Here is a 20,988-nt window from a genome sequence, read left to right as displayed (position 1 = left end):
AGCTTTGCACAGGGGATGGAAAGGCGAAGTAGGGAGAAAGCAAGAGCCCCAGAGGCCCCTGGCTTAGGAAGGGAAGCCTCTCCAGGAATATGGTCGGGAAGGGAAACCGAGGCTCAGCCTGTGTGGTCCAACTGCTACCCAGCTGCACCTGAAGCACTGTGAATAGAGAAAGTGGATTGAAACAGTGACCTAAGAACTCCAGCACTTGCATTTAAAAAAAAAAAAAAAAAAAAAAGATCGCTAGTGACATCAGGCTAGTTCTTAGGTCTTCCCGAGAGGCACCCATGAATGAATAATACAGGCTCCCTTACTCTGAAATGGTGCCGGCTGCTTGGGCTGCTTAGAAAGTCTTTTTGTTCTTCATTGTTGTCACAACAGCCGACAGTCTATCTGTTAAATAAAAATTCTAGGTTTGGAAAACTTCTTCCCTAAATATATAATTATTGCCCTCCAGTCCCAAATGCTTGGACAGACACAAAGTGTCTTCGGGGGGAGGTGGAGCTTCCTTCGCCGCCGGAGACCCTGTGCTCGGGAGACCTTTCCCGGCCAGCCCACTCTTCCCTGGCACGGATCTTTCTAAACTGAGCCCTTGCGGAGCTGAGGGGGTGGAGCGCACACTGCATGCTGTTAAGGTGCTGACTGCAGGAATTTTGTTCCCAGGGGCCCCCTCCACGTGTCAGGCTGGGTGGTGGTGGTGGTGGTGGTGGTGGCTTTCCCTTTGTTTACTGGGGGGAATGGAGAGGCGCTGATCTGAAACTGATGCCAATTAGAAAGTCCTTATTTTAAAACAAAGGCCCCTGACAACCCCTTTCTCCCAGCTCTGCTGCATCTGCCTTAGCATACGCTGGAGACTTTGACCTCCACCCTCTTTGGCTAAGATCAATGTCATGACTAGGGAGGACATCCAGCTTGGGGAGGAGATCGTGCCTCCCTTCTGCACTGTGGGTGTGTGGAGCTACCTATCTTGGAGACGGCTGGACCTGCTCGGCCAGTGGCAGAAGTCTGAAGCTGGCAGGCAGGGCCCCAAGCTCTAGTGCCTGCCCGCTTGGGGCGTTACTCTGCTCATCTGGGAAGCAGCAGGACTTCTGATGTTCTGAGTCTTTCCTCCCACTACCCCTGCGAGATGTCTGCTGGTGTCGTTCATGGTGCATGTCTTTTCTTGGCTCCTGGACCTGATCAACAGATGTGTTGATTGACAGCCCAGGGCTGTCCCCACCCTCTTCTCATGTCCTCTGTCATAAACTTGAGGTCTGTGCTAAGCAGATCCCCGCAACAGCCTAGCTGCCTTCGGCTCTGTGAGTTCAGGAATTCTTTACCAAGTGGTAAAAAAAGACGGCAGCTTCCTAAAGATGATTAAGGGGGAAGGAAAGTGGGATGAATTGTAGGCAATTTGTAGACCACTGTGTTGGATTTTACAATGGCTCTCACCAAGGCTCGACAGAATTCTATCAGGACCAGGCATGGTAGGGTGGACAGCTGTCACTGCAGTTGGCAGTGGCCCTGGTAGGTCATAGACTCTCAGGCCTGTGGCTGGGTGTGTGTGTGTGTGCACCTGTTGTTGCTTCTGGCACCTAACACAAGGTACTTACTAAATAATACATTTTTTAAATTTATCTATATTCATATGTATTTGTACATAATAAATGTTTCTATTTATATATAATAAATATATTTCTTGCTCTTTGAAGGATTCAAAGAAAACAAATTCTCTTTGGAAAGAGATTTTGAATGACTCAAGGGGGCTTTGGCAAGAGGAGCTGGGGCTTACCCTCCTGGGCGGCATGACCAGCCTGGCACAGACCATTTTAATTAGGAGATATGGACACTGAGCCTTCCAGTTCCACTTGGACGTCATTCCAAGTGCAAGCCTTTGCAAGTAAAGTTTATTTCCATTTAAAGTTGTGCCTACTGAATGTACAATATATAAACTAGTAAAGCGTGATATATAGATAGTACACTGACTACAGAATTTAAAATGCTATTATAGTTCCTCAGGCAAAGAAACCTTATATGTTTTGTCATCTGAATTTAAGGCAAATACAAATGAAAGGTTATGAGAAATGGCTACACACTGTATCAGATAACCGTGTGACACAGTAACTCCAGAAACACTGGTGTCTAAATTTGTGCTCTAAATACCCCAGAAAAAAGTAGGAAGTTTTAAGAAGACTCTAAGTTACTCATATTGACAGTCTTTGGCAGCAGGTCAAAGAATATCTAGCAAAAAGTGATCTTAAAACAACAAAGCTGTCCCATCTCAGTTAATGAGCCCAAAGGTAGAAGTTCCAGAGTTGGTTCATTCAGCCAAACAATCACCCAGTTGCTTTGCCTCCTCCAGGTGGGCCTTGTGTTACAAGATGGCTGCCATAGCTCCAGGCATCACATTCTCACAGAGCCATGTGTGAAACAGGAAGGGCAGTTTGTCTTCAAGTGTCTATTGGGGAGGGACAGCTTTTTGACAAGCCTTTAGAAGATGTGCCCCTACTCTCCTTGTCCAGTATCTTAATCCGTTCCAGTTGCTGTAACAAGATACCATATACGGGATAGTTTATAAATAACAGAAGTTTATTGCTCATGGTTCTGGAGGCTGGGAAGTCCAAGATCACGGTGCCAACAGATTCAGACCTGCTGAGGACTGGCTCTCTCTGCATCAAAGATGGTGCCTTCTTTGGTGCATCCTCACAGGGTTGAAAGGGCCAGGCAGCTCCCTTCCACCTCTATGTATTTGTTTATTTATTTTTGAGATGGAGCCTCACTCTGTCACCCAGACTGGAGTGCAGTGGTGCAGTCTCTGCTCACTGCAGCCTTCTCCTGGGTTCAAGTGATTCTCCTACCTCAGCTTCCTGAGTAGCTGGGATTACAGGTGCCTGCCAACTCATCCAGCTAATTTTTGTATTTTTATTAGAGATGGGGTTTCACCGTGCTGGCCAGGCTGGTGTCAAACTCCTGACCTCAGGTGATCCACCCACCTCGGCCTCCAAAGTGCTGGGATGACAGGCGTGAGCCACCGTGCCCGGCCCTTTCCTCCCCTTCTATAAGGAAGGGCATGAATCCCTCTCACGGAGGCAGTGCCCTCCTGTCTTAATCACTTTCCAAACGCTCCACCTCTTAAAACTCTCACACTGGGTATTAGGTTCCAACACGTGAATCTGGGGGGACACTAGCACTCACACCACAGGCCAGGCTGTGCCGCATGCCTGCCTTTAACCCTCCACTGGCAAGGGACAAGGAACTATCATGGTAGGTTTTTTTTTTTTTTTTCTTTTTTTTCTTTGAGACATAGTTACGCTCTTTCACCCAGGCTGGAGTGAAGTGGCACGATCTTGGCTCATTGCAATCTCTGCCCCTGGGTTCAAGCAATTCTCCCGCCTCAGGCTCCCAAGTAGCTGGGATTACAGGCTCCTACCCCCACACCCAGCTAATTTTTGTATTTTTAGTAGAGACAGATTTCCCCCATGTTGTCCAGGCTGGTCTCGAACTCCTGGACCTCAAGCGATCTGCCCACCTTGGCCTCCCAAAGTGCAGGGATTATAGGTGTGAACCACCGTGTCCAGCCTCATGGTATGTTTTGATCAGTCAACCTCCACTCACTTCCCTGAGAATGGGTCAGCACCCAAACAGAAGCCCTGCCCTGCCAAACAGGGAGAGGGGCACAAGTGGGTGCAGGAGGGGCGGCCAACAGCGTCTGCCACAGGGTGACTTCAGAACTATTATTTTCAACGCAGCTACCCACAGTGCTGATATTTTTGTCTCTTTTCGGCATATGTATCACAGTAAGATGTTCAAGATAGTGTTCGCCCGTGATTTGCCGACTATAGCACACACAGACGTATTTTTGAGCCTTCAAAAATACGCCAAGTGAGACACTTGTGAAGCTTGGAAACTGAGGGTTTTTTTTCTTGGTTTTGTTTTTTTTGTTTTGGGTTTTGTTGTTGTTGTTGTTGTTGTTGTTTTTGACAGAGTTTCACTCTTTCACCCAGGCTGGAGTGAAGTGGCACAATCTCAGCTCACTGCAACCTCCACCCTCTGGGTTCAAGCGATTCTCCCGCCTCAGCCTCCCGAGTAGCTGGGTTTATAAATGCCTGCCACCACACCCGGCTAATTTTTGTATTTACAGTGGAGATGGGATTTTTGTCATGTTGGCCAGGCTGGTCTCAAACTCCTGACCCCAAGTGATCCACCTGCCTTGGCCTCTCAAACTGCTAGGATTACAGGCGTAAGGTACTGCACCCGGCCTTGGAAACTGCATTCTTAAAAGATGTTCGACGGATAGTTTCGTACCTCCTGTGAAGGAGACACTGCACCACGCACTGAAAAGTGAATCCAAGTCAACACATGAACCCTCTGTAACCACGGTGTCAGACTCACAGGAGGGTGATAAACTGATGTCCCAACAGTCAGCATCCCTTCCGCTCATTATCGAACTGACTTAGGAGGTGACGGAAGACTTGTCCTTATAGATCGTCAGTCAGGGTTGCATTTAGCGTAGGGTTGGATTTTCTTTTTTATTCCTTTGTCAAATCAACTCCGCGTTGTATCTGGCTGGGCTTTAGCCCGGTGTAGCGGCTGCTCTGCTTACCGTAGCAGAAAGGCTTTGTAATTAGAGTTACGGAGCATGGAAGCCGAGTAATTTAATCCACAGGGCGGCCTTATTAGGTTCCTCTTCGTGAATATGATTTCTCCAGCCTTGTTCAGGATTTTGAAAGTGGTCTGTGTGTCTTTTCTTCCTTTTTCTACTGTTGAGACACATTTGACTATTACATAAAGAAGGAATAATAGCTAACAGTTGTACTGCATCGTAAGAGCAAGTGCTTAGCAAGTGGTATATGTATCCATATTGCAACTTTCTGGGAATCATCTTTGTCTCATAGTTAGAGATATCGAGGGGCCTCGGCCACTGTCCCAAATGCCAGACCAGGGCATCCTGCCGCCCAGGAGGCCTCCACCTGGGTGCCTGGGTACATCTCGCTGCTCCCCACCCTGACACCACCCTCAGCCAGACTCTCTCCTCCACTGGGGCATCTGGTCTCTGCTTCCCCACTGGTCATGTGGACGTTATTCATGTCCCCGGAACTGTCCTCAATCTTGTAACTGTCCCCGAATCGGGCACTTGGCTTCCTCTCCTCCCCAGTCCTTCAGTGCAGGCCTCCATCCTGGCTCTTCTGCGGAGCTACTGCAGGCCGTTTCTCCCAGTCCATGCTTCTAAAATGTAGACAGGACCAGGCACAGGGGCTCACGGCTGTAATCCTAGCACTGTGGGAGGCTGAGGGGTGATGAATTCAAAACAAGGAATTGAAGCTTGCGGCCAGGAATTCAAGACCAGCCTGGGCAACATAGCAGGTCCTCATCTCTGCAAAAAAAAAGAGAAAAAGAAAAAACTAGCTGGCCGTGGTGGCATACAGGAGGCCGAGGCAGGAGGATCACTGGAGCCCAGGAGATGGAGGCTGCAGTGAGCTGTGATTGCACCACTGCCTTCCAGCCTGGGTGACAGAGTGAGGCCCAACCTCAAAATAAATAAATTTTAAAACAATAAAATGTAGAACAGAGTGTGTTTGCTCTGTCTGGCCCTTGCCCTTGGACAAGCTCTTGGGGTCTGATCCCTTTCCTCCCAGCCTGCAGCAGGATTACCCTCCCTGTCCCACCCAGCCACAGCAATCCCCCAACCCCCACATGACTACCTGTGTGGAGAGGCAGTCCCTGTGTCCCAAGGCCAGGACTTCGGAAACGGGGTTGTGCCTTTGGAGGTGCTGCATTTGCGCTGATTCAGTTGCCTCCCGGAATCACTAAGAGACTGGAAAGCATTCATGGCAAGTAGGGTTGGTCAGTGAAGTCTGCAACCGTGAAAGCAAAAAGAGAAAGTTTCCCTTTTTAAATCATAAGGTTAATGAAATGCTGATTTTTCCTTCAAAATGAGAATTTATAGCTACTCCCACTGCACAGATGAATATTCCTGGGTTTTAATCTTGGAGCATTTAGGGCTATGGAAATTACCCTGCTGGGTAGTGGGACACGATTGGGACATTCCCATCAACTTGGCGGTGGACACATCAGGTTCTAGGTTCTTGTTTGCCAAGTGTGTGTGGCGGGGAAGCATGTATTGGTAACTGGATTTTGAGTCCATTGGGCATTTCTTTGTGTGTTGGAAAAAAACATAAGCATGCTGGTCTCTTCTAAGAAATGCGGACGATGGCAGTGTGTTGTGTGGCCTGGAGCCTGCCGCTGAGACCAACGCAGGGCTGGCTTGCACTGGGTGTTTGCGGGCGCAGCAGTCACCCTTGATAAGAACATGAGGCCTTGATGTGGGGATTTGGAATGATTGTCATCTGAGGTCTTTTCCTTTTCTTTTTTACAACTCTTTGATTTCAGGGCTCCTGTATCAGGAATACCGTGATAAATCGACTCTCCAAGAAATTGAAACCAGGAGGCAACAAGACGCGGAAATCCAAGACAGTACCGATGGGTCCCCGGCTGGTGAGGACACCCCAGAGGAGGAGGAAGAAGAGGAGGAGGAGGAACCCGCCAGCCCACCAGAGAGGAAGGCTCTGCCCCAGATCTGCCTGCTCAGTAACCCCCACTCAAGGTTCAACCTCTGGCAGGATCTTCCCGAGATCCGGAGCAGCGGTGTGCTTGAGATCCTCCAGCCGGAAGAGATCAAGCTGCAGGAGGTAACAGGCGTCGAGGCAGGGGCTCCCCACAGCACACAGGTGGCCCTCATTGCTGGGGTGAGGTTTCCGCTAGGGGGTGAGATGGCCCGGCTGGTTCACCAGAGGAACTGCCCACAGTGTTATCCATCTAGAACATGCAGAAAAATAAACCTGATTTTACAGGCAGCAGAAGTCACCCCGTTACCTTCTAGGGTAGCTCACCCCCAGTATTGGGCATTTGAAGTGTTGCTGTCTGATGACAGCACGATCGGATTTTTCTACCCTTCGTTATCAACGCTGGGTATATCCGTCATGCATGAGTGCCACAGCACTGGGCAATGCTGACCTCTGTGACTATGGCATAGCTCCAGTCCTCTGTGGTGACGGCGCATGCCTGTAGTATCTCTCTGCACTCACGATCTTATGCCACCACTTTCTTTTGGGGCTGTCTGAACTTTGGATGAATGGCATCTCTAAAGGAAGTCCCTCAGCCTGCCCTTGAAATGCTGCAGAAATCTGGGACTCGTGTCTCTTGCCCCTTTGTTTGATGGTTCAGGTGGACTTCAGTGACTGTCAGTTAGGCTGAGGCAAAATTGTTGAGTTGCCTGATGGTTCATCGCTAGCAGGGAGAAATAATCAATTAAAAACAGTAACAAATGAATAAGAAATTTAAGTGGGCCAGGCAAGGTGGCTCATGCCTGTAATCCCAGCACTTTGGAAGGCAGAGGCGGGTGGATCACCTGAGGTCGGGCGTTTAAGACCAGCCTGATCAACATGGGGAAACTCAGTCTCTACTAAAAATACAAAATTAGCCAGGTGTGATGACACATACCTATAATCCCAGCTACTGGGGAGGCTGAGGCAGGAGAATTGCTTGAACCTGGGAGGTGGAAGTTTCGGTGAGCCAAGATGGTGCCATTGCACTCCAGCCTGGGCAACAAGAGTGAAACTCCATCTAAAAAAAAAAAAAAAAGGAAAAGGAAATCTAAGTGTTTGTTTCAGCTGAACAAGGATCATTTGAGTATTAAGGGAAAATCTGTGGTTTAAAGAGTATGGTCAGGGGTAAACAGGAAGAATGGTGGAGAGAAATTGTGGATAGGCAAGTTCGTGTTCATTGTGAAATTTAAAAAGTGGATACAGAAGGGAAAAATGAAGAGATTTGGTTTTTATAAGCACTTGGTCCACCCAGTTTCACCCTGTGTGTCCTCTTCCACTCCGTCTCGCCCCCACCGCACGCACCTGCATTCCCAAGCACACTCACATGCTTGGCTAAGCCCATCCTTGTGGCTCCAAAGGTCCTGCGTTTCCCTCATCCCCATTACTCCTGCACTAGATTCAACAGAAACATTTGCTCGTCTACTTAAACACGAAACAGTAGCCTGTGTATACTATTAATGACCAGAACTGTGGCTGGTTCCTGAGCAGCGTCGTACGCCTCAGACCAGGTTTCCGATGAACCGAGTTGCCGTTACTGAAGGCTCGATGACAGTAGATTTTCGAGGGCCACCTAGGCTTCGCCTGGCGTCCTGCCCAGCAGAGTGTGGAAAACGTTTAGACTTTGACATCCTCCCTAACTTGTGAGCAGATTTGTAAATGGCTGCATTGATTCATTTTTAATAAAACTTCTAATGTAAAACTTAGAAATAAGGGCTGGGTGCAGTGGCTCATGCCTGCAATCCCAGCACCTTGGGAGGCCGAGGCGGGTGGATCACGAGGTCAGGATTTCAAGACCGGCCTGGCCAATATGGTGAAACCTTGTCTCTACTTAAAATACAAAAATTAGCCGGACATGATGGCACATGCCTGTAGTCCCAGCTACTTGGGAGGCTGAGGCAGAAACATCACTGGAACCTGGGAGGCGGAGGTTGCAGTGACCTGAGATGGAGCCACTGCGCTCCAGCACTCCAGCCTGGGCGACACAGTGAGACTTCGTCTCAAAAACAAACAGACAAATCCTAGTAGGAACTTAAACACATGGTAGAAACCTTTTACAACGTAAACCTAAAAGCAGTGAAAGGGCCCATGTCATAAAGAAATAAATCCTGGTAGAACTTAAACACATAATAGAAACCTTTTACAAAACAGAAGCAAAGCTAAAAGCAGAGAAAGGGACCCTGTCATAACTGGCGAAGAATCACGAAAACAGCCCGCACCAAATTAGTGGCAGATTTAACCGCAAACAAATCCGTGAGTGTATGCAAACGGCTTCGATCCCTCCATTTCTGGACAGATTCTTCAGTTGAGGCTGGGTGTGCTGGCTCACACCTGTAATCCCAGCACTTTGGGAAGCCAAGGTGGGCAGAACACCTGAGGTCAGGAGTTTGAGACCACCCTGGCCAACATGGCAAAACTACGTCTCTACAAAAATACAAAAATTAGCCGGGTGGGCTGGGCACAGTGGTTCAAGCCTGTAATCCCAGCACTTTGGGAAACTGAGGTGGGGAGATCACTTGAGGTCAGGAGTTCAAGACCAGCCCGGCAAATGTGATAAAACCCCATCTGTACTAAAAATGCAAAAATTAGCTGGGCATGGTGGCACACACCTTTAATCCCAGCTACTCCACTCAGGAGGCTGAGGCAGGAGAGTCACTTGAACCCGGGAGGCAGAGATTGCATCACTGCACTCCAGCCTGGGCGACAGAGTGAGACTCTGTCTCAAAAAAAAAAAAAAATTAGCCAGGCATAGTGGCAGGTGCCTGTAATCCCAGCTACTCAGGAGGCTGAGGCAGGAGAATCACTTGAACCTGGGGAGATGGAGGTTGTGGTGAGTTGAGATCGTGCTACTGCACTGCAGCCTGGGTGACAGAGTTCTGAAAAAAAAAAAAAAAAAAGAAAAGAAAAAAATTCTCCAATTGGTTTGAAAACTAAACCCACTATATCATCAGACAGAGTAGAATTAAGGGCAAGAAAAATCCCGCCAGTGAACAGAGTAATTTTCTTTTGTCTTCTTATTCATTAATAAAGTACCACTATATTTTAAAACGTTTTACAAGTAAATACATAACTCCTCTATGCATTTTCATTGTTTACAAAAATGCAAACAGTGCAGCCCATTTCTTGGATCACGGTACTCACTGGAGGACCAGCTTTACCTACGTCATCTCTCCCGATCAGACGCAGCCATTAGAACATCTGATTTTGGAGTTTAGACACCCGTGAAGACTCAGGGCACACTCTCGTATTTTGACAGTGCTTACGCTTCTGTTATTCCGGCACATTCAGTAGCAGCTTGGTTTTGGTGACGGTGTTTTGGCAAATTGCCTTTCCTGGACTCTTCAGAGTTTTCAGCTCAGTTTTCTAAAAACAACTTTCTTTCCGCTGAAGAATTCACTGGATTTTATCATTAAATTATACAAGTGCATCATAGGTACAGTGGTTCGAATAAGTTTGAGGAATGCCAGTGACAGTGGATGCAACCTCACCAGATTGATAGGGAGAGAGGCATGCAGGTAGCCTCTGCCCTGAGCGCCTGGAGGATCTTTGCATAGCCTGGGGGGTAGCGGAGAGTACGGGGGCATTCAGCCAGTAAGGTTGACTGGAGATTCCTCAGGAGACTTTGAGTGTGTGAACATCTCTGTGCGAGCCTCAGACCAGCTGTAGCCCGGAAGTGGAACTGCTGCTCCCAAATGAAGTGCTTTTTTTTTTGAGACAGTGTTGCTGTCTCCAGGCTGGAGTGCAGTGGCGCATTCTCGGCTCACTGCAACCTCCGACCCCTTGGTTCAAGTGATTCTCCTGCCTCAGCCTCCCCAGTAGCTGGGATTACAGGCATTCGCCACCATGCCCAGCTAATTTTTGTATTTTTAGTAGAGATGGAGTTTCACCATGTTGGCCAGGCCGGTCTCGATCTCCTGACCTCAGCCACCCACCTTGCCTTCCAAAGTGCTGGGATTGCAGGATTGAGCCACCGCGCCTGGCCATGAAGTGCATTTTAAATGGTGATGGATTCTGCCCAATTGCCAGTCAAAAAGGCAGTACAAGTGTCACATTGCTACCAGCAGTGCAAGAGAAGCCATTTGCAGGCCCCCTCCCTAGCCCTGCTGCCAAACTTCTAATCCGTTGGGTGAAACACTGTGTCTTGTCTTATCCTGCCTGTCCTCAGTGCCTTGTAAGTTTGAGCATCTTTTCACACGTGTATCGGCTGTTGCCATTTCTTCATCTATCCGTGCCTGTTCCTATCTTCTGCCCCTTTTCTATTGGGTTGCTTACATTTACCTTCTTGATTTGCAGCCGCTTTTTATACCTTCTGGATATTACTTCCTTTTTAAGATTTTTCAGATGTTTTCTCCTGCACGATAATATGAGGGAGGTGATTTATGCACACAGTCACTGGCACCCAACTGCATAGGTTTCATACTACTTCTTAGCTGTGTGACCTTAGGCAAATTACTTAACTTCTCTGTGCCTTATCTATAAGATGGAAATCCCAGTACCTTGACATTATCAAGGGCTTATGTGCCACCTCACTTTGTTCACGGCTTCTTCTTTTTGGATAAAAATCTTTTGTCCATTTTGAGAGCAAATCTGTCAGTACTTTTATTTATTTAAACCTAATCTTTGGATATTGTGTCTTATGATTAGAAAGGCTATTCCTAAGAGGTACACTTTACAGTGAAAAGGTAATAGTTGGGAACTGTTATGAACTGGACAAATAAATAGAGCAGAAGGCCAGGTGTGGCGGCTCACACCCATAATCCCTGCACTTCAGGAGGCCGAGGCCGGTAGATCACCTGAGATCAGGAGCTCAAGACCAGCCTGGCCATCATGGTGAAACTCCGTCTCTACTAAAAATACAAAAATTAGCCAGGTGTGATGGTGCACGTCTGTAGTTCCAGCCACTTACAGGCTAAGGCTGGAGAATTGCTTGAACCTGGGAAGCAGAGTTTGCAGTGAGTCAAGATTGCACCATTGCACTCCAGCCTGGGTGACAGAGTGAGACTCTGTTTCAAAAAAATGAAAGCAAGAAAATAGAGCAGAATCTGTCAGAAACAAGGGAAGACGTTGCCTTACGCATGTCACTATCCTACAGGAGTGGGACAGAGCAGGGAGATGGGGGAACAGAAAAAAGTCGTTCAGCTGGTTGGAAAGATTTGTACTGAACTTTACTCTCTGGAGCTGCCCCGCCAACTCCGACAGCCACTGGCCACACGTGGCTGCTCAACACAACATAGGGCGAGTCTGTGAGATGCACTGTGTGTGTAAAATGCACATCAAATTCCAAAGAATTCAAAGAACAGAAGGAATCAAAAAAGATAAACACGAAATTAAATGAACTTCTGAGATCCCAGCTTGAGACATTAGGGAAAACACAAAACAGACAGACCTGAGGAGAACAGAGGATGGAGAGCCACGAAGATCATATGTAAACGCATTGATGATGAATGATTAGAAAAATCAGATAAATGATTTTCTAGGAAAATAAAAGCTACTACCAGTGAAATCAAAAGTAAAAATGTTAAATACACAAAAATATACCAGTAACCCCAAAAAATCACTTACAGGAAAGATTCTGCACCCAGAGGACTCATGTTCAAATCCCAGGACAGTCCAGTGTTGCTCAGGCTGGCCTGCAGCAAAGCTGCCTGGTGGAACTCCCTGCCATGATGGGAACGTTCTTTGTTATTTTATTATTATGATGATTATTATTTTGAGACAGAGTCTCACTCTGTCACCCAGGCTGGAGTGCAGTGGCACAATCTTGGCTCACTGTAACCTCAGCCTTCTGGGTTCAAGTGATTCTTGTGCCTCAGCCTCCCGAGTAGCTGGGACTACAGGTGTGCACCACCATGCCAGGCTAATTTTTGTATTTTTCATAGAGATGTGGTTTCACCACATTGGTCGGGCTGGTTTTGAACTCTTGAGCTCAAGTGATCTGCCTGCTTAAGCCTCCCAAAGTGCTGGGATGACAGGTTTGCGCCACCACGCCCAGCAGTGATGGAGACGTTCTCCATCCATGTCTTCAGTAGTCACTGGCTACATGTGGCTACCCAGCATTTGAAACTGGTCAGTGCAGCTAAGGAACTGAATGTTTAACTCCACTCAGTTTAAACAAACAGCAGTTTAGCCACCCTAGCCCTAGCCCTGCTGCCAAACTTCTAATCCGTTGGGTGAAACATTGTGTCTTGTCTTATCCTGCCTGTCCTCAGTGCCTTGTAAGTTTGAGCATCTTTTCACACGTGTATCGGCTGTTGCCATTTCTTCATCTATCCGTGCCTGTTCCTATCTTCTGCCCCTTTTCTATTGGGTTGCTTACATTTACCTTCTTGATTTGTAGCCGATTTTTATACCTTCTGGATATTACTTCTTTTTTAAGATTTTTCTTAAATCTTAAAGTGTGTGTGACCTCAGGCAAATTAACTTCTCTATGCCTTATCTGTAAGATGGGAATCCCAGTACCTACCTCTCAGGCTTGTGCAGATTGAATAAATAACTCAGATAAGGAGCAGAAGACAGTCTAGAGCAGAGATCATCAAACTTTCTGTTAACAGGCCAGATAGCAAACACGTTAGCCTTTGTGGGCCATACTGTTTGGCAAAGCCCTCAGCTCCATCGCTGTGGTGTGACAGCACCTATAGACACTATGTAAAGGAATTGTGTGGCTGTGTTCCTGTTTACAAATGCAGGTGGCCAGTTTGCCGACGCCTGCTTTAAAGCATGGAAAAGAGAGAAATACACAAATTATTTGAAGATGGTATAATATTGATAACCAAATCTGTAAATTAGAGTGTGAACACACACAAAATTATTTTAATCCATAATTATAATAGAAGAGTATCTGTCTCTCTATATACATATATACATATATATACACACATATATATAGTCAACATACATATACAGTCAAGAACACTCTTCTCAGTAATCAATAGAACTGAGACATACAATCAGTAAGGTTATAGAAGAATGAGCCACCATCAACCAAATGGAACTAATAGACATTTCTAGAACACCCCACCCAACAGTAGCAGAATACACATTCTTTTCAAGTGCAAAAAGAACTGTCACCAAGGTAGAGCATAATTGAAGTCATAGAAAGTGTGTTCTCTGACCCTAATGGAATTGCACTAGAAGTCAGTAACAAAGATAACAGAAAATCTCCAAACACTTGGAAATTAACACACTTCTCAGTAATCCCTTGGTCAAGGAGGAAGTTGCAAGGAAAGTTTTAAGTATTTTGAAGTGACTGAAAATGAATCTGCAGCATACCAAAGTAGGTGGGATGCGGCAAACGCAACGTTTAGAAGGGAATGTATAGCATTATGCTTAGTTAGGAAAGCAGATAGGTTTCAAAACAATAACCTAAGCTTTCCTTTAAACTGGGCCAGGGAACGGGCAAAACCAAAGCAAGTGGAAGGAAGGAAATAATATATGTAAGAGCAAGAATCAATAACATGGAACATTTTTTAAAATAGAAAATCAGTGAAACCGAAGTTGAGTTATTTGAAAAGATTAATAAAATTAATAAATCTCTACAAAATTGGCCAAAAAAAGAGAAGATATAAATTACCAATATCAGAAATGAAAAAGGAGACATGACAAACCCTAGAGGCATTTAAAGGATAATCAGAAAATGTTATGAACAAGTCCACACAATAAACTTGACAACTTAAATGAAATAGAGCAGTGCCTCAAACTGAGAGCTACCAAAACTTACCCTAAATGAAATAAATCACCTGAATAAATCTTGTAACTATTAAAGAAATTGACTTTTTACTTAAAATTTTTCAAAATATGTAATCTCTATGCCCTTAAGATTTCAATTGTGAATTCTACCAACAATTTAAAGTAGAAAAAGTATCAATTTTCCCCATTCTTTTCCAAAATATAGAAGGAATGCTTCCCAACTTTTTATAAAGCCAGCATCAGCTGATACAAAAATCAGAAAAAGACAGTATAAGAATAGTAAACTACAAATCAATACTCCTCATAAATGTATATTTTTAAATTCTCAATAAAAATATTAGCAATTCAAATCCAGCAATTTATAAAAAGAGCAATATGGCACGGCTAAGTGGAGTTCACCCTGGGAATGCAAGGCTGGTTAAATATTTGAAAATGAACAATGTAACCCACCATAGTAACGGTCTAAAGAGGAAAAATAACTGCATGATTACTACAGCAATTGATGCAGAAAAAGCATTTGACAAAATTCAGTATTCAGTCATCATTAACATTTTCAGCAGAGGAGGAATACAAGGGAAATTCCTGGACCTGATAAGGAACATCTACCAAAAACCTACAGCTAACATCATATTTAATGGTGGAGAGCTGAATGCTTTTCCCCTAAGATTAGGAACAAAGGAAGACTATCTGTTCCTTCACCGCTCCCATTCCTATTCAACATCATTGTGAAAATCCTAGCCAGTGTAATAAGGCAGGAAAAAGAAATAAAAGGCATCTAGATTAGAAAGGAATAAGTAAAACTGCTCCATTCACAGATGACATGATTATTTACTTGAAAAATCCCAAAGACTCTACCAAAAAACCTCTTAGAACTAATAGAGATTTTTAGCAAGGTTGCCAGATACAAAGCCAACACACAAATATCCATCATATCACTATATTCTAGCAATGAACAACTAGAAACTGAAATTAAAATGATCATATCACTTACAATAGCTGCCCATATGATGAAATACTTAGGTATAAATTTAACAAAACATGTACCAGATCTCTGTGCTGAAAACGACAAATCAGTGAGGAGAGAAATCAGAGAAAATGTAAATAGATCAAGAGACAGACGTTCACAGATTGAAAGATTCAACATAGTAAAGATGTAAATTCCCTTTCCATATTGATCATACATTCAATGCAGCTCCAGTCAAAATCCCAGAACTTTTTTTGGTCATTGACAAAATTATCCTACAATGTATCAGAAAAGGCAAGATAACTAGAATAGCCCTGAACAATTTCGAAAAAGAGCTGGAGGGGTCATACTATCTGATTTTAAGACAAATAAAAAGTTTACAGTAATCAAGGCAGTGGGGTATTCACGAAAGGATAGACACATAGATCAGTGGAATAGAATAGAAAGTTCAGAAATAAACCCACACAAATATGGTTGATTGATTTTTGGCAAAAGGACAAAAACAAATTAATGGAAAAAGGAGTCTTTTCAACAAATACTGAACATTGATGCTGGAACCATTGGAGATTATATATATATGTGTGTGTGTGTATATGTGTGTGTGTGTGTATTATGTATATGTGTGTATATATGTGTGTGTATGTATATATATGTGTGTGTATATATATGTGTATGTGTATATATATGTATATGTGTGTGTGCAAATATATATGTGTGTGTATACACACACACACACACACACACATATGCAAAAACATTAACTTCAACCTAAACCTCATGCCTCATACAAAAATTAACTCAAAATGGATCATGGATCTACATGTAAAATGCAAGACTTTAAAACTTTCAGAAGAAAATATAGGAGAAAACCTTCATAACCTGAGGTTAGGCAAAGATACAACACCAAAACCAATCACGCATAAACAAAAAAAATGTGATCAATTGGTCTTCATGAATGCAAAAGGCTCTGTTAAGAGAATGAAAAGAGAAGCTACAGATGGGGAGGAAATATTTGCAGATTACCAATCTGACAAAGGACTTGCATCTGGAATACATGAAAGAACTCAAAACACAACAGTAAAAAACGGCCAGGAGTTCGAGACTAGCCTGGCCAACATGGTGAAACCCCATTTCTACTAAAAATACAAAAATTAGCCTGGCATGGTGGCATGTGCCTGTAGTCCCAGCTACTCAGGAGGCCGAGGCAGGAAAATCTCTTGAACCTGGGAGGCAGAGGTTGTACTGAGCCAAGATCATACCAATGTGCTCTGGCTTGGGTGACAGAGTGAGACTTCAACTCATAAATAAAATAAATAAAAAGTTTAAAATTAAAAAAAAAAAAAACAGTAAAAAACAACACTCCAATTTAAAAATGGGCAAAAGACTTACGCAGATACTTCACCAAAGGAGATATACAGAAGGCAAGTGAATACTACACACTTGCTTAAAAAAAGCCTTAAAATTGTGGCAGTCCCAAGTGCTGCTGTGCACACACGGCAAACATTGCTAGAATTCTCCTACATTGCTGGTGAGGTCACAAAACGGTGCAGCCACTCTGAGAGTTGGTGGTTTCTTACCAAGTTAAACATGCACTTAGCATACTACCCAACAGCCCCACCCCTGTAGCAGTGTCTCTTAAGTGGCACTGTTGACTTTGGGGCTGGATTGTTCTTTGTTGCAGGGGCTGTCCTGTATATCACAGGATGTCTAGCACGGTGGTCCCCAACCCCCACCCCCACTCCTCCATCCATTCCCACTCCCCTACCCCTGCCATACAGCAGGAGTGAGCAGTGGATGATAAGTAAAGCTTCCTCTGTATTTACAGCTGTATTTCTCATAGGACTGAGAACTCTGCTGTGAACTGCACATGCAAGGGATCTTGGTTATGCACTGCTTATGAAACTCTAATTGCTCCTTAGGAAAATCTAATGCCTGATGATCTGAGGTGGAACAGTTTTATCCACCCCCCCTCCCACCCCTGGCCTGTGGAAGAGTTGTCTTTCACAAAACCAGTCCCTGGTGCTAAAAAAACTGGGACCATTGGTCTAGCACCATCTTTAGCCACTACTCACTAGATGCAACCATGACAAGCAAAATCGTTTCTAGACCTAGCTGAATGTCCCCTGAAGACCAAAATTGCTCCTGGTTAGGAATCACTGCCCTAGAAAAATAACAACTTATGTTCACAGAAAAATGTGTACATGAATGCTTACTTATAATCAGCAAAGACTGGAAACAAGCCAAATGTCCTTTAACAGATCGAAAATAAACCAGTACATCCATACAGAGGTGTATACCATGCAATAAATAGAAGAAACTACTTCTACACAACAACGATGTTTCTCAAAGGCATCTGGTTGAGTGAAAGAAAAGAGAAAGGTTATATATTGTATGATTCCATTTCTATGACATTCTGAAAGAGACCCCGATAATGGGGGAAAACAGATCCCATTGGCAAAGAGTGGCTGAATAATTTGATTATGCAGTAAAACGTCAAAAAGATTGAACAACTTCCATTTTTTCTTTTCCATAGCATTTGCTCCTGAAGGATATCTTCCACTGACCCAACACAATAAGTATTACCCTCTCCAAAAATAAATTAAAACGCAGATCTATCTCACTGTGAATTAAGGTAAAACAAATTACGTAAGTTAGACATGGTGGATCACACCTGTAATCCCAGCACTTGGGGAGGCTGAGGTGGGAGGATCTCCTGAGGTGGGGAGATTGAAACCATCCTGGCTAACACAGTGAAACTCCAACTCTACTAAAAATACAAAAAGTTAGCCGGGCAAGGTGGCACGTGCCTGTAATCCCAGCTACTCGGGAGGCTGAGGCAGGAGAATCACTTGAACCCAGGAGGTAGAGGTTGTGGTGAGCTGACGCCATTGCACCCCAGCCTGGACAACAAGAGCAAAACTCTGTCTAAAAAAAAAAAGTTACATAAAACATAACCAAATCAAATCTGGAGATAGATTAAATGAATAATATAGTAATCATATATCATATATAATAATATAACAATGCATTAATGCAAAGATAGTTTAATATTTAGATGTTTGGGACCAAAATTTATCATACTGATAGGCCAGAGGAGAAAAATACACGGATCTTCAAAGAGGATGGAAAGTAAAAGAGTACAGTATTAGCATCTAAATAAAATGCAGAGGGATACTTTTTGAGATTTATAAAGAAAACGCCAGGCATGGTGACTCATGCCTGTAATCCCAGCACTTTGGGAGGCCGAGGAGGGTGGATCACGAGGTCAAGAGATCGAGACCATCCTGGTCAACATGGTGAAACCCCGTCTCTACTAAAAATACAAAAAATCAGCTGGGCACGGTGGTGCGTGCCTGTAATCCCAGCAACTCAGGAGGCTGAGGCAGGAGAATTGCCTGAATCCAGGAGGCGGAGGTTGCAGTGAGCCAAGATTGCGCCATTGCTCCAGCCTGGGTAACAAGAGCGAAACTCCGTCTCAAAAAAAAAAAGAAAGAAAGAAAAAAAAAATTTCAAATCTTTAGCTAAAATCATACATAATAACTGTTGGTGGCAATAAAGGCAAGATGCAGTGCCTACGAACAAGATTCAGTGTTGCTCTGGAAGCTCTGTCGAGGGTAATAAGACAAGGAAAGGAGCAGGACGGAAACCATAAGGAAGGAAGGTCTTTAGCTACCAGTTACGGTTTCCTACTTTTTTTTTTGAGACAGAGTCTCTGTCGCCGAGGCTAGAATGTAGCATTGCAATCTCGGCTCACTGTAACCTCCACCACCCGGGTTCAAGCAATTCTTCTGCCTCAGTATCCTGAGTAGCTGGGATGCACACCCAGCTAATTTTTGTATTTTTAGTAGAGATGGGGTTTCACCATATTGGTCAGGCTGGTCTCAAACTCCTGACCTCGTGATCCGCCTGCTTTGGCCTCCTGCAGTGCTGGGATTACAGGCATGAGCCACCTTGTCCGGCTGGTTCCTACTTAAAAACCTGAGGGAGTCAAATAAAAGCACTGGACCTGATAAGACAGTTCTAGGAGGTGGCTGGATATAAGATAAACATGCAAAAATTAGTTGTTTTCTTATATGTCCAAAAAACCCAGGTTTCAGTCGATTAGAAAGCTCTATCAATAAGGAAAACATGAGCACCCCAAAGAAAACTGGGCAGCAATTCACATTTTTAAAAGTACAAATGGGTCAGATGAGAACACATCCTAGCAATGAAAAAAAAAAAACAAAAGCAAAAAAAGTACAAATTGGGTAGAGTATGGTGGCTCATGCTTATATCCCAGCACTTTGGGAGGCCGAGGTAAGAGGAATGGTTTAGCCCCGGAGTTCAAGACCAGCCTGGGCAACATCACAAGACCCTATCTCCAGAAAGAAAAAAAAAAAATACAAATGGCCAATGAGTATGTGAAAAAAGAAAAAAAAAAAAAATTAAACTCACTAACAGTCATAGAAGTGTAAGTTAAAGCAGCATTGAGTTACCCTCTTCTGCTTCTCAAAATGACAAGAGACTTTTAAATATATATATTTAAAACCTAGCATGTTCACCCTAGCAAAAAGTTAGGGGAACCATAGGGAGAAGAAATCTGTATGTCCAGTGGCAGGGAAATTGTTTAGTAAGATAACAAACAGCTCTCCAAAGATGCAAACATTTATTTTATTTATTTATTTATTTATTTTGTGATGGAATCATATCGCCAAGGCTGGAATGCAGTGATGTGATCTCAGGTTACTGAAGCCTCCACCTCCGGCTTCAAGCAATTTTCCTGCCTCAGCCTCCCGAGTAGCTAGGATTACAAGCGCTCGCCACAACACCTGGCTAATTTTGTGCATTTTTGGTAGAGATGGGGTTTCACCATGTTGACCAGGCTGGTGTAGAACTCTTGACCTCAGGTGATCCGCCTGCCTTGGCCTCCCAAAGCGCTGAGATTACATGCATGTGAGCCACTGCACCCGGCCCAAAGATATAAACTTGAAAATATGTTTTCAAAAAATGAAATAAGGTGAATGTTCAAGATATATACAGTTTTTTAAAAAGCAAAATAGAACATTTCATCTATAGTAGAGTAGGCATAGAAAATAAAGATTGTTAACTTTCTTTTATGCGTGTTTGCAAATTCCAGCGCATCAGATGTAGACATTTCAAAGTAAATGGGGGTGACCTAGCTGATGTGCAGTCCAGTTACATTTCATGGTGAATAATGTGAGCACGCCGGCGTCAACCTGTCTTGCTCTGGTTTTTTATCGTCTGACTTTTCACGTTACAGTTGTTCATGTGCTTCTCTTTTATTAATATCTGACACGGACACAAAACTGAGATCTTCAGATTGCATGTTCCAAACCAGTGACTTCTGTATCAGATCTTTTCAGTCTATTTATCCAAAGCAAGACAGGAGATTTGGACTGCCAGCACCACCTGTTGTCAGGAGCTCTCTTTTTCTTTGGCTACAAAAGCAGCAGGTCACGCCGAATTACTGTTCACACAGGGAGAACACCCTACAATGATGGCCTTTTGGTAGCTTAATCAGTCAGGGGAGAGCAGGATTTCAGAAGAAAATGCTGTAGTATGTTTGCCTCCTTTTAAAGTAAAAATGACACAGCTGAAATGGGAAGATGTTCCTGCGTAGGACTTTCTCAGTTTACTAATAGTTTGTCATTGTTGTTGTTGTTTGTTCTGTTTTTATTTAGAGGCGAGGTCTCATTCTGTGGCCCGGGCTGTAGTGCAGTGGAGCAATCACAGTTCACCAAAGCCTTGAACTCCTGGACT

At 44.2% G+C, this 20,988-nt stretch overlaps 1 protein-coding gene across 1 annotated transcript in view; it reads left to right on the top strand.

Annotated features, from left to right (window-relative positions):
• The window catches only part of LOC100403559 (ephexin-1), a 48,780-nt gene that overhangs the window by 1,574 nt on the left and 26,218 nt on the right, over positions 1 to 20,988 (top strand). The window contains exon 3 of the mRNA XM_002749908.7: positions 6,367 to 6,665. Within this exon, the coding sequence (XP_002749954.1) occupies positions 6,367 to 6,665 (299 nt within the window). The remainder of the gene's footprint in view (positions 1 to 6,366; positions 6,666 to 20,988) is intronic.

This window comes from Callithrix jacchus, chromosome 6, assembly GCF_049354715.1.
Source record: "Callithrix jacchus isolate 240 chromosome 6, calJac240_pri, whole genome shotgun sequence".
Classification (NCBI taxonomy): Eukaryota; Metazoa; Chordata; class Mammalia; order Primates; family Cebidae; genus Callithrix; species Callithrix jacchus.
The sequence above is the reverse complement of the archived record's forward strand: the minus strand, read 5'-3'. Positions and strand labels throughout refer to the sequence as shown.